Raw genomic sequence first — 14,030 nt, forward strand, 5'->3', positions numbered from 1 at the left:
TAGTGATAATTGGAAGCGCAATTTTTATTTACTGCTTGACTCTTGTTAAAAAGATTTTCAAATATACGACCGTTTAAAAAAAATAGAAGCGCGAAGTTTACAAATTCATAGCTCTGCATCAAGAACAGATATCGCGATTCTGTAAACGGCATCCATTAGATCTTTCAAACCGGACAAATTCTCTATATCACGTGAATATTTTACGCTGGTTACAAGGTTTCTGCAAAAGCTGTATTTCCATATTACTAAATTTTTGTATATTCATGTGTGACATATCAATTTTGTCCGCTTTAGATGTGCTATTAGATGCAATACGCAGAATTGTATTATAATTTTTTGTTGTTGAATTACAGAGTTGTAAAGTTGATAGTTTTGTTTTTTGAAAATTTTCAATTCTTGCCAATTTTTAATAGTAAATTCTTCACCTAACACAAAAATTCGAAACAGTCACTAGATTTTATAATTTTCTTTTAAATGCAACAAACCTCGTCAAATTTGGTGTAGTGGTTTCTGTGAAAAACGAATTCACCTTTTGCATGTATTTAGATAGGAGCACCCGAGCTAAAGCTTCCTCTTAAGACTGAGTAAAAATATTCGGAAGAAAGCCTTAGTGGCTCATCCGTCGAAAAAATGACGGCCGTCCGGCGTTATGGCACCAAAATTCGAGTGCCTGCACCAGTAAGCAATCAATATTGTTATGGACAAAAGAGATCGATTATCTCTGTTCTCGTTGAACGGACAGGGTTCTGAATAATCAGTGTGGCGACAAAAATCGTTGCTTATGGATGGATTTCCCGATTTTGTTCATGCTTGCCGAGCAGTGTACATGTGTGTTATGACGTTCAGAGGAGTATAAGTACGCCTGCGAGTACTGGAAATAGATGTGTTGCTGAAAGTTAGCGCAGTTTCTTTGTCTCATTTGCCTTTCCGAGTCCCTCTCTTACTGCGCTACAAGAAAGTCGAAGGTAGCATATACATAATAAAGCTATTAATAAACCTATGTAGCTACCCTCGTCGATTCAATTGTTAAAAGAAATAAAATTCATTCAGTGAACCTGCGCATATGTCTTAAAGGTTCTCATAGACTTGCGAAGGCCGTTCAAACGTGTCATTAACCACGCAGAACCAGTCTAGGTGATCGAAAAAGAGAACAAGAGGAAAACAAGTAAAGAGAAAAGAAGTAATAGGAAGCAACGACGCATAAGCATGGGAATGACAGTCATTTGATGAATGTCTCGTGAGCGCGCAGGCTTTCGTCTTCATCCTCTGCAGCGTACGCTAACGTGACTGTGAACGTTTTTGGACAGTTACAGACGAAACCAATTTCTTAACGAACCTTGATAACCTACTAACACTTTACACCGAGAACAGTGAGACAAGTCCAAGTATTACTTATGGCTAACTACAATTCGGGCACAACAGAAACAAACAAACAAACAATCGATCGCGTATTCGCTCGACTCGCGCCCGCCGTTTCCCACCTGTCCTGGCCCGGCAGGACAGGTGGGAATCTAACACAGCGTCTGAAAACGCCAACAGCAACTAGAGAAGAGTGGGTCAATCTAACACCGAACCGCTTTTACCAGCTACCTGTCAACATGTCGCGTCATCGCGTCACAGACACGAAATACAATGACTATGACTACGACTCGTACGTTTCATCCCCGAGTCTGTGACCGAATTCAAACTGGCACGTGTGCACATGCTCTCTCTCGTGCCACATTTCTCTGAAAGAGCCAGGCCGCCTTGGCCCGATAGAAGCAGGCGTGTAAGATGTTCGGAACTAAACAATGCAATGCATAGTAATGCGGATCACATTGTACTGAGGCAGTGGTGGTGACCACTGCTATTCTATTATCAGTGAAATCTGGAAACGTAACTGGGTGCCACCGTGGAGACGGGGTATTTTCCTCCATGTGCGTCACAATTTGCATAGAACCACGAAGTCTAGAACGTACGAAAAGAGTTCACTGCATGCCAAAATACACAGAAAGTGTCGTGACACGGCGATTGAGGCCGTTGTTCCCGAATATCTACATTGACGGCAGATGAAATAAAGAAAGAAGACGTGGCGACTGGACTCCGATCAGTCGAAGAACGTGCATTTGCTGACGGGATTCATTTTGGAGCCCACTGGACAATTGAAGGCTTCGGCAAACGGCGCAAAATTCATGACCGCCTTGTTGCAATCTCCACCATATAGGTTGTCGCTGGCTGATACAGCGCACGAAGCAGCACAGGTAGTGACGAAGAAGACCTGATGTTCGGTAAGATTCTGTAAAGAAACATGAACCAAATTCATGAGTGCTTCGTAACTTCGATGACTGGGTTCTGGGTGAACCATGTTAACCAAACCATTCTGCATTGTCAGGTGTTTGGCTACCTAGGCCTGTAACAGCGTGCTTTTTGCGTAGATGTATCTGAGGTAGCTCAGGCTTAAATGACGTGCCACTTTACCGCCATCATTAGGGCCCGTAAAAGTACTTTATCCTTACATCTTTAAATCAGATGTCTGTAGCCGATGAAAAATATTGTAACGCAGTTTTAGACACAAAAATTTTTATATACCACCTTCGGGCAAATGTGAAGCCTTTAATCTGCGGGAGCATAGAGCTTGTCCCTCCATAGAAAAGCAGCAGGCAAGTGTCCTCCCCATACCTCGATATAATGGCAGTTGGCCTGTGACTCGCTTCGTGAGACTTTTCATAATTTTTATTATTATGAATGAAATGGGAGTATAAAGTAAAACTAGGAGCAATGTGTAGAGGAGTGTATCAAGCTTTCCTTTAATCGCTTAAAGAAGTCGAGAAGACGGCACAACAGAAAAAGCAGCTGAATTGCCATAATTATCTATCATTATGTTCAAAGCTAACTAAGCATTCATTGATTCTGGTTGCAGGAGCCCCTAGAAAGTAGTGACTCGGAATAAAGTTATATTTGTGGAAGAATAGTAGAGCCCCTAATGTATGTTGATTTAACTGGGCGTATCCCAGGACAGTTTTGCTTCCTTTGAGGACTGAAAGCTTTTAATGTTCACCTCAGTAGAGATTGCGCTTACTTCTCTACAGTGATGGCTTGTCGTCGTATGCGGCAGCTTGCTTTTCGGAAAGTGACAGATAATATTTTCTTATAGAAAACTGCAAGTACAGTAGTGCGATGTACGGATATACGATCGCGGAAACATACTTAGCACTTTTTGAATAGAAGGCATCGTGCTGCAGAAAACAAAATAAAATACGGGAATCTTCGTGCCTTAACCGTGAACTAAACACATTGGCGCAAGCCAGAAGCACGAAATATTGGTTTGCACGTAAACACAGCGCAACATGTCATTGCATGAGGAGAACGAGCACTGCGACTGTATAGCGAAATCGGTGAATCCGGTTATGGGATAGGAGAACGCTGAATGCGGTTGTCCGTGGAGATATTTAAGGTTGCACACTACGAATTTTCAGCCGGAGCCTCCTTGTTTAGGACAACGTTACACAGTTCCACGGACTGCGATGCTCCATGCTCACGCTGCGCTTTCGCATTCCACCACCGTCGCTCTGGACAGATCGTTTCCAATTCGGCCGGAAGCAGCCTTTTTTTTTTCCGTTAGGATTCCTTATGCAGTACTTCACAAAGGCCGTCTATGTAAGCAACGATGAGAGGTATCCAATTCTATCTTATTACCGCATAAGCAGTTTTTATTCAAGTCTGCTGCAGACATTAGTTTCGAAGAAACTGCATCACCAGCCCAAACCGCTCAGCACAGAACAGTCCCTACAAATATAACGACATAGATCCATATGTGCTAACCTAACAGATGGGCCAGTGACCAGATATGTGCGCTACAAAGCTACGCAGCAAAGCAGAAACAATACCTAAATACTCCTCTCGCAAGAAATATTTCCCGTCGAGCGCATCATTCCAATACTAGGTCTCATTTCACCAGCTGCATAAACTCTATAGATGTTGAGGTTATGCATCAAACTGCCATGCGTACGCTCATAAGTAATGAGTGCCTCTTTTTTTGTACATGCGCAACTTCCATTTTTTCGCGTCATGCCACGGCGGCCCAATGACTCGACACCTGGAAATGTTATGTCTTGGGCTCACTGCCAGCAGCACTTTAATTTAATGTAAATATTGTGCGCAGAATAGTAGCTCCAAACAGTGGCAATAAAATTAAGCGTCACAAAAGGAGTAATTTGTCATGAAGTTTCCTGGCTGCTTATTTCAGTACTATTTCCAGTCTAGAATAATCATGGAAATTTAGCACACCTGTAGGAAGTTAAGTGAAGCTATGCTTTCGTGAAGCTAATCAATAATTGCTGCTAAACTGTTCCTCCTCTGCAACTTGTTTCGCAATTTAGCGGTTACGTGCTTGCCCTGCGAATCAGCGATACGCAGAAACATCAATTGCGCAAACCACGTGATTCGCGCAACGGCTGCTCCTGCAGCTGTCTACCAGAATGGCGCAACCTCGATCACGTGAATTGCTGTTGGACTTTCTCGCTGATCGGTCCATAGAACTCGGCAATACGCCGACCAATCAAACGTGCCAAACCCATGGAAAGAACACATGGAATGCCTAGCTTCATGTACAAGCTTGAAGGCGTTGGTATCTTCAGGGAGAATATTTACACAGCATTCGCTCGTTGATTGGGTAATTCCATAGGAAACAAAGCCTACAACAGGCACTATTGCAGGGACAGTACTGATGAAGTTATATAAAAACCAATTGAAAAAGTAATGTGCTTCTTAGAGTGAGCTATTTGGTCAATGTTATAAGGCCCACCGCTCCAGTGTAATGAGTGTGCCATGCGAATATTATCGTAACATTGAACTTGACTGGCACCGGCAAGCGGTTAAATTGCGACAAAAACGCTCGACAATCCAATGGTTTACCACCCACCCTTCAGTGTTTGCAAAATGCAAATTTTGTCCCGTGACCTTCGCCAGTAAGCTTTGGTGTGTGCTGAACATGCAACATTGTTCACTTAGTAGTACTAAAGCGCCAGCAAGTATTTGATGTTTTTTGTGATGTTCTTTTTGGAGGCGCACAAGTAGAATCAACCTATGCAGGCGTGTTCGCTGTGAAGGGTTTCGTTTTTGTCACCTGTATGTGCGCTAGCTAGTTAAAAAGGACATGTTGCTGGCGCAATTGTTGCGATCTACTAGGCACTCTTCTTAGCAGCGGAAAACACAGGCAGCACACAAAAGCTCTTGCGTGCATCGTGTTCCCACTGTGTTGTTGTCTTTTCGGACAGTAAAAGGTTATAGCACTTAACTAATTTATGCTCTTGCGGGACACTCGAACACTTTTTATACGGACTGTTACGTAGATTATGTTTGGAACTGCACTGCCAAGATTTGTTGTGGCCTCTATTTGCACGAGAGCAAGTATCGGCGGCTACCTCAAAGCATTAATTATTTCTTGTATTTCTTAAAGCATGTTTCTCTTTCGAGTACCTCAATTCTGTGTCGCGTAAGCTGTTCTGGAACGATCCAATTGATATGATTCTTACTGCACTTCTCCACATATGCTTTCACCGCGCTCTCTTGGGCGCCGCTAAATTTGATCACGTGGCGACGCGTCTACAGCGTGCCTAAGCCGGCCTGCGTGACCCCCGTTTGCAAAGGCAGTGCAAAATGGATGCGTGGCCCAAATAAAAGCCGCTGTTCTGCGGTCTATCGCCGACCGTCACTGCTTCAACGGTTCGTTCGAAACTTTCTCCAAAGCTTCGGAAGACATTTAAAGACCGCATGCTGATCCGTCAGAGCGTATTACTTCATGCCTAAATGGCACGAGCATTGTCGCACGGCGCGCATCCTCAATTGTTGGGTTATGAGTTGTTTTCAAAGACGAGGAAGGTATCTTCAGCTGCTCTAATAAATCAGAATAACTTTCACTTTCTTAATGGTTCTTGTTTATTACGAAGGCTTGGAAGCCACAGGTTGGCATAGTTTTCTGTAAATTTTTTTCATGCGATGTCCTCACGGTATATAGGTTGTAGCAATCGCTACGAACAGGTGGATGTCTGATTTTTCCCTTTATTCTCACATTATATACTTTCTGCGTAGTCAGTCGTGAATTTGGCCATTGCGCTAAATTTGTGTATATCGCGCTCTTAGTCTTTACCATCCGTGGTTTGAAGGTCTGCAGTGGCTGACATCAGTCTAGCAATGCCACGCTCGTCACACGTTTAAGTTGTGGCTCGTGACAAAATGCTGACCTTCGGACATTCTGACGTACACACGTAAACCAATCATAGGTCTAATGAGTGCACTAATATCTCACACGTGAGTGCACTTTTGAACGCGAGTTTCAACGAAGGGGACTAGATGTTAGCGGACACAAGAGAAATAACATTTACAAACGCGAGCGAGTGTCGACGAAATTTGCGATGCTATCTTGCCACCAGATATTTACTGGAACTTTGCCCTTGAACCAAAAACTGCTACGCTATGCTACGAACAAAAATTGCTACGCTATATCTACATCGCGGTTGAGATAGATAACGGTTGGACCCTTTATGCAAGGGTTGCGAAGCCAAGAAACAAGCATGAGGAAAACCTGTAATGACCGTAGCTGCATTAAGCCAGTGTTAAGAGAACGCCGTTACCAGAGTTAGACTTTTTCGATGTTTCTTCATTGTGAACACAAAATACTGCAAGCCGATCAACGTTTAGCTTTTTGGGAGGATTGGATCCTTGGGAGGACATCCTACTTGTCAGTCCACTTATACTAGGAAGCAGCTTTACTCGCGACGGCCCGCCGTGGTTGCTTAGTGGCTATGGTGTTAGGCTGCTGAGCACGAGGTCGCGGGATTGAATCCCGGCCACGACGGCCGCATTTAGATGGAGGCGAAATGCGTAAGCACCCATGTACTTAGATTTAGGTGCACGTTAAAGAACCCCAGGTGGTCAAATTTCCGGAGTCCTCCACTACGGCGTGCCTCATAACCAGGAAGTAGTTTTGGCACGGAAAACCCCATATTTTTTTTACTCACGACTGCACGTGTACGGCAGACTTAGTATGATTTCTAATGAGTCTATCATGCTAAAACACCAGAGTGGGTTATAAGGGACGCGACATTTCTCAAGCTCCGCATATATTTCGACAGCTATCTGGTGAATTTTTACGTGAAGCTCAATCTTAAAACAGCAGACTCTTGGGATTCCACCACTATCGGAACACGGACGCAGCGACCGGTAATTTAACGACACAGTGGCGCAGCGAGTCATCAGGCAACAAATCGCCAAGCGAATCACAAACACTATAAGTTTATAGTGAGCCATGTAGATGGTGGAAAGGCTCTCTTTATCAATGAATTTTGCAGGGTCTAGAACACGTTTTAAGTCGCGCGAAAAGAATGCAAGTTGCACCAGGTGTAAAGCCCTTTTCTTTTAAATGCAGACTGGCACACTGCCGAAGAGAACAAGAGTTTCTTTATAGGAACCGGAGACTATTGAATATGTTTTTGTTTATTGTTGAGAAGGGTATTTTCTTCGGATGCTTTCAATGAGCCTTGAAAGATGAATATAGCCTTCGGACGCTCATGACATTACATGGATCCCAGTTGAAAATGAGGAGGAGGTATCTTTAGATCTCGTTATTGTGCTAGGCCTGCACAGTATACATTGATAATAAATTGCTGTCCACCACAGTGATATTGATGTACGCCCTGTTACAGTACTTTTTCCAATCCATATGTCCATTGGTGCGTATACAATGTTCCCAAGGAAATGTATCCGAATGGACTGAAGGAATCAAAATCGTTCGAAGAGATGCAAGAGCTGAAGCACAGCGGGAGTTTGTTCTTTTACCTGCAATACTAATTGTTTAGCTCTAAAAGTGTGCATAGCTAACGCCTGATGAAAAAAAAAAAACACGTGGGATATTCGTCAAGATTGGGGCGGCCACGTCCGCAAAGTGAGGGAGGGTTCAGCAAGCACGCTTCGCTCTAGAAGAGTCTGCCGGTTATTAGCGAAACCGGACACAATCTTACCGGCGAGAGCCGAGTGGGCCTGCTTCGGGAGTCTCGCAAGAAGGCTGCGTGTGCCACCTCCATTGCCGGCACCTCGGGGAACACAGTTGTATTTTTCTCAAGGCAGTCATGGACTCGTCGATCGAACTCCTGCTGTGATTGCTCGCTCAGCCAAGACGAAACAATGCGGCCCTGATCATCTACCTGCGCGGTCGGCACAGACAGACGATGAGGACGATTCGTCGCGCGTTCTCATTTATTTATTCACACAGTGTAATGAAGGCTTTAGATGTAGGAAGAATGGGCAGAACACAGAATCATCGAAATGAATAGAAAGGCAAGCAGATATTACAAGAACAAACATTAAAAAAATATGCACAATATACCTAATATATAGACACGGGAAGGATTATTGAAGCTTAGGTGTAGACGCAAGATCTTCACAAGCTGCAGCAACGCTGCATGCACAGTATGCCTACCCGAACCAGCCGCATGGTCTGCTCGCCAAAATTGTCTTCTTTGTGCATAGTCACACCGTGCCCCACTGTTCCGTAACATCACGTCCCGGTCAGAAAGCCACCGTCTCTGCACTACGGTTTATAGGAGCGAAATCGTGGTGAACTAAGGTTTCAGCCTAGACACGTGGACATTAGTAAGCACAGGGGCCGACGATGAACTATAGTTCAGCGGGGATACTTCTTAGTTTGCATTGCCAAGCTGGCGAAGAATCTTGTCACTCCTTGTGTCTTTCGGACAGGCCGATGTGGCGGCATTGTGTCCCCGTAAGAACTGGACACACAGGGGAAAGATGAACCTCCCGTTGACGGCTGTCGTACCTCGTCTTCTGTGCAACCTGGGAGGCAGTCAGCCGTGAGCGGGCAATCTGGGTAAATTGTGTGCCCGATCGATGGTGTGACGGGCATGCTTATTTGGAATGTTGGTCGTGAGTGCAAGGAGTGTGTCGAAGGGAAACGTTGAGTCGCCAAGAAATGAAATGAAAAAACTCAGTGCCCTTCCACTCTGTGAAGAAGGATGACCAGCGAAGCTGTGTATGTGGGCTCTTTAATGTAGAAGTGAACCTCCGCCGCAGGTCGTCCCGGCATTGCACTGCCTTCTGGATCGCCCCACGTATGGGGAGTGCTTCACGCCTGCTACACCTCCGCAGCGGGTCGGCCCGGCATTGCACTATCTTCGGCATTGGCCAACGTACGTTTTGTGTCTAGAAACGGACACGATCCTGCAGTAACTAGCCCTTAACAGCTTCGCTGCAAAATACCAGCGTTCTCGCGACGGGACGAATTGTATACAAAGGTTATGCATGGTAAACTATCGTCCCAGTCACTATGGTTACGGAAAAGGTAAATGTATCCCATCTCCGTCAACGTCTAGTTGAGACGCTAAGTTAGTCCATTGGACTGCGGGTGATATTCGGTGCAGGTTGTGCGCGGCAAAACAGGCGCAAAGATCTTCAATAACTTTGAACAAAAAGGTGCGGTTGCGATCACTGAGCAGCTGCCTCGGTGTGCCGTGATGTAGTATGACGTCAGAGCGCCGGAAATCCGCAACGCCCGTAGCACAGCTTGTCGGCAATATTCGCGTGATGGCGGAACACGTCGTGTTGTGGGTTGCGATAGTGACCCTCTTGTTAGCGCTTTTAGACGTAAAAAATTGCCTAGGAGAACGATGCTGACGCCACAGAATGATTTAGAAGGTACAATGATGGCGCTGACAGACTGAACAAGCAGCCCCAGAAGTCTGTATCAGTACTTTGTTAACACCGTCATACGCCGCCTGACGAATAATGTGCGAGCATAAGTGAGGCAGCGTGAATTAATAAGAGCACAATCTAAATGTTTGACGTTATGCTACACGCAGTGGGAAAGAGAAAAAAGATCCCACAGGAGCAGATCTACGTTGACTGCTGACGTTAATACTATTAGCATTCAACCAATGCAGCCACACCTTCTATTGTTACCGATGAAGTGAATCATGTATGAGCCGTGTACTGTAGACTGGCTCCTTTGCCACGCTACACCGTGCGGACCTTGCGCCATTTCGCGCCGTGTCCACAAAACCCCCTTCTTTTATGTGGCCTCCGACATTGCACCAGCTGGTGCATGCCAAGGAGGTTGAAGAAAAACTGCTGTAGTGGAAATGGCCTACTGCGGCCTGTGCGCTCGGGTAAGCAAGCGGCGGCCATATTGCGGTGGGGGGGGGGGGGGGGCATAAAGCAGCCTGCCGAGAACTTCGCAGAGCTTTTCGCCGATTTTCCGGCAGTTTTCAATTGTTTAACGAATTTTAAAGTTCTAATTCAACACTGTGGTTATCAGGCGAACCACATTGAAGGTCTCCGGATCGCAGATAAACGAGTACTGGGGAATTTTCCATTTTATCGGCGTGAATATGCACCTGCCGCAAAACAGGAAAAAAGAACATTCGCGCAATAATTAGTGTTTATTCACCTTATTGAATGCAGCATAGAAATTGATCAATCATGAAAGCTGTCGGAAGAAAATGCAAAAGAAACTGAAGATGTAGCATGACAAATACCAGTACATGCTACAAGCATAAATTTCCATTATGAGCTTCATTGCCATCAGGTGTGGCCGGTGCTTTAGCATCCCCATTGCATGGAAGGTCTCGGAACATTGGCAGCGGCCGTTTCCGCTTAGCCTTAAATATAAAACTTTCCTTTATTCTCGAGCAAGGAAATGCTAATCTGCAACCTTTTTTAAATGAGGAGGGTAACGCTAACATGTCATCTGCTTGCACGTCAATTTTCCTAAAAACACCCGAGCGCGCTAGTACATTTTGGGATCCGCCTAGCACCGTGCAAGGACGGATACGACCAGAAATACACAAGCTGCGGCTACTGGCGTGCTTTTGCCCCCAGCAAGATGGCGACGCGACGGCTTCAATCCGCCTTTTTTCATGGCGCGACAGCGCATGCGCCCTGGCCTAGCGGTTTAGTCGCGAAACGTTTTGGAAAGGTTGCGTGCGTTGTCGCACGCCGGAAAGTCCCCCGAAAAAAAAATCATAAGCGCTCGGATGCGCCCTGCTGCAAACACTCGTGCAATGTACCGCGTTGAAACTGCACTGTTACCTCGATCGACGTCGTTGCGGTGCCGAAAACGTGCTGTGTGTAAGACTGCAACTCCACTTTAACAGGAAGTGACCAGAGCTTCGTCCGAGTGGTTCGGACTGCGCCGTGAGCCAAATAGTTGCCGCCTTTCATTGATGGCTAGCAAATGTAATGAAAACCTGTGCGTTACACTTGGGCGACACTTAAAAATATCCCGTTGCTGGGTGGACACAAGAACGACAAGACACCCACGTCACCGATTGACCGAATATTCAGAATAGAGTGTGTCACTGCAAGCATTTTATCATACCAAGCCGACAACGACGAGGCCAACGAGTGTGAGTTGTCGTACTGCGGTGGGCTTTCTTGTCGACAGCACCGAGAATATCAGTGAGCCGACCATCATTCTGGCGAACCCTGCGCGATCTGTCATCGAAGTGACAACGCGATAGCGACAGAATTTTCGCTTGTGCATATAATTATTCGCGCTCAAAATGAGTGAGAACATGCCTACGAAGTTTAAATGCACAAGCTTCAACCGTCTGAAGCCGTGCACATGAAGTTTAAGCCATTGTTGATCCTGTTAAGCGAAGGTTAAGCCTGGCGCCGTCATGTTCGTGCACCCGCTACCAGCGGCCTTGAACTGAAATGTAAGCAGTTAGGACCAAGGAAACTGCTTTTACAGTTCAGTTCTGTCTTTCGCGATTTGAAATAAACTACACTTCACTTTGCATGGCGCGTACACAATAAGTGGCAAGCGGCGAAGCAGCGCTGTGCCAACATATGTACGTCACCCTACCGGTAGGCAGCCGGTCGCATTCGCTGCGTACATGGGTGGGTCTGTACGTGTTCTTATGCTGACACACTTCTCAATTCCAGAGATGTACTGTTTACCACTGCGTCAAACAGGAAACAAGAGACGGTGCATTCGATATAGAGCCTCATAAACAACCGTGTCGCTCAATTATACCAACAGTATCAGTGATAGTATCCGCGTTTTCGCGTGAGAACAATAGGCCTACAAATGAGCACTAAATTTATTGCGAGCACAGTTTTCTGTAATAATGTTTTATGGTACGTGCAAACTGTAACAGCCGGTAATATGTTACCTGGATCACAGTTGCCGTTGTTTAAGTGGTTGGGTAGCTCATATTGACTCGTCTCAGGGTAGAACAACACGGCACATATGCGGATATGTCTGTTTTGCTACGTTTCGACATTATTTTATATTGGCGATGCAGCTTTTCCACAATGTCTGACGCTAACAACCATCTGTGTCTACAAGTGTTGATGTGAACAAGTGCCTTGATAAATCCGGTTTGCAAGGCTGCGCTCGAAGACTTCTCGAATGTGCGAAATGTCTAAATAATGTTGAAAAACAATGCAAAAAAGCGAGCTCCAAGTGCAGAAATCAGCGACAACAAATTCCAGGGCACACGTGACAGCAAAGCAAACTCAGCGTGTCTTTATTGGCCGCACTGTTTGCACAGCATCGCACTCAGGCCTGCTAACCCACTATAGTCACTGCGTGCTTCATGGCTTCCAGGAACGACATTCTGCCCCGGAGAAGTCATAAATAATGATTCGCGGTCCACTAAACGCGCAACCGACGCACGCTCAACGTGGGCGCAGGTACACAAATCAACCAGCGAGTGCCCGGCGCCCTTCCCAAATCTTTCCAGCGGCGTCCGGCGGAGCGCAGCACAGGAAAATAAAAAAAAGGCGGATTGACGGGCGCTCCCTGCACTCTGGCAGTTTTTCTTCAACCTCCTTGTCGCATGCAAAGGCTGACGATGAATCTCTCGCTTTCCGCAGACATCTATGGTGCAGCCCAAATATGTCGGGCCGTTTTGCTTCAGGAACCCGTGTGAGGCAGCTAAGAAGCCGTCCACCACCGCATGCATTTTAAAGCATTTTTTTTTTCATTGAAGAGCGCGTAAACAGGCTTGACAAATGGAGACATAGTGGCTGAAGTAAGCTAGGGATGCTAACTGCATTAAATATATATTGACTCAGCCTCTCAGAAGATACTTAAAATGTGTCAGATCAGATAACAGCGTTAGCGCAATATACGCAAAACTGTTTGTACAGTGAAATCTTATACCTTAGGGATGGACAATCGCAGAAGGATCAAGGTTTAATCACACCTAATTACTAATTAGGTGTACGAGCCATGCACAGAAATGCCTCACGTAATATTCAGATTGTTGGTTGGAACAATTAGAACTTGAGATAGTTCAGGCATTTATAATTCTGTATCAGACGCTGCCGGCTAGTCCGTGCCGACAATGACAGACGCAGGTATACAAATCAATAGTACAAAGAAGAACACTTTAGCGAAGTTGATTTTGTTTAACGAGAACACATAAAGGAACAAACAGCTACAAGCAGTACAGAGAACACACACTTGCCTAAATATTACATTGAGAGCGCAAATAAGAAATGGGAACACCTACTTCATGATTATGAATAAATCATGAGCATGCGCTAAAGGGACATTCCGCAAAACAAGAAGTGAAATTACATATATGAAAATTATACACCTGTATGAGATTGAAGAAATCAAAGCATTAAGGCTATGCTTGCAGCACACAGCAACCTTTAGCCAACGCCTTTAGAAGAGTTCATTAAAAGTAGAATAGAAAATTAATATAGGAAAGCATTTGATCATTTGATTGCACAGTTTGACTGGGCGGAAATGAGTAAGGATTCTAATTATGCTAAAGTTTATGAAAATTTTGTGAGCGGCTAAAAAAGTTTGAGCTTTCTAGTATGTACGCAATAACTAAAAAACAAAGGAAAAGTTACCCCTGGTTTACGGCCGACATAATGAGAGCTATTTCCGACAGAGACTGGTTGTGTAAAAGGGGCGGCCGTGCGCCGAAAAATCAAGACTTGAAAACGGAATATAAGATTGCGAGGAATAGGGTCGTTGCCCTCTTGAGATCAACAAAACGGCGGTATTTCTTACA

At 45.2% G+C, this 14,030-nt stretch overlaps 1 protein-coding gene across 1 annotated transcript in view; it reads right to left on the reverse strand.

The window, feature by feature from the left end:
• Nucleotides 1-1,948: 1,948 nt before the first annotated feature.
• Nucleotides 1,949-14,030, reverse strand: part of LOC129382409 (membrane metallo-endopeptidase-like 1) — a 75,399-nt gene continuing 63,317 nt past the window's right edge. Inside the window, exons 6-7 of the mRNA XM_055066290.1 lie at nt 7,998-8,180; nt 1,949-2,275 (exon numbers count right to left, since the gene is read on the reverse strand). Coding sequence (XP_054922265.1) covers nt 2,087-2,275; nt 7,998-8,180 — 372 coding nt within the window. The 3' untranslated portion in view covers nt 1,949-2,086. The remainder of the gene's footprint in view (nt 2,276-7,997; nt 8,181-14,030) is intronic.

Source organism: Dermacentor andersoni, chromosome 6 (assembly GCF_023375885.2).
Source record: "Dermacentor andersoni chromosome 6, qqDerAnde1_hic_scaffold, whole genome shotgun sequence".
Lineage (NCBI taxonomy): Eukaryota > Metazoa > Arthropoda > Arachnida > Ixodida > Ixodidae > Dermacentor > Dermacentor andersoni.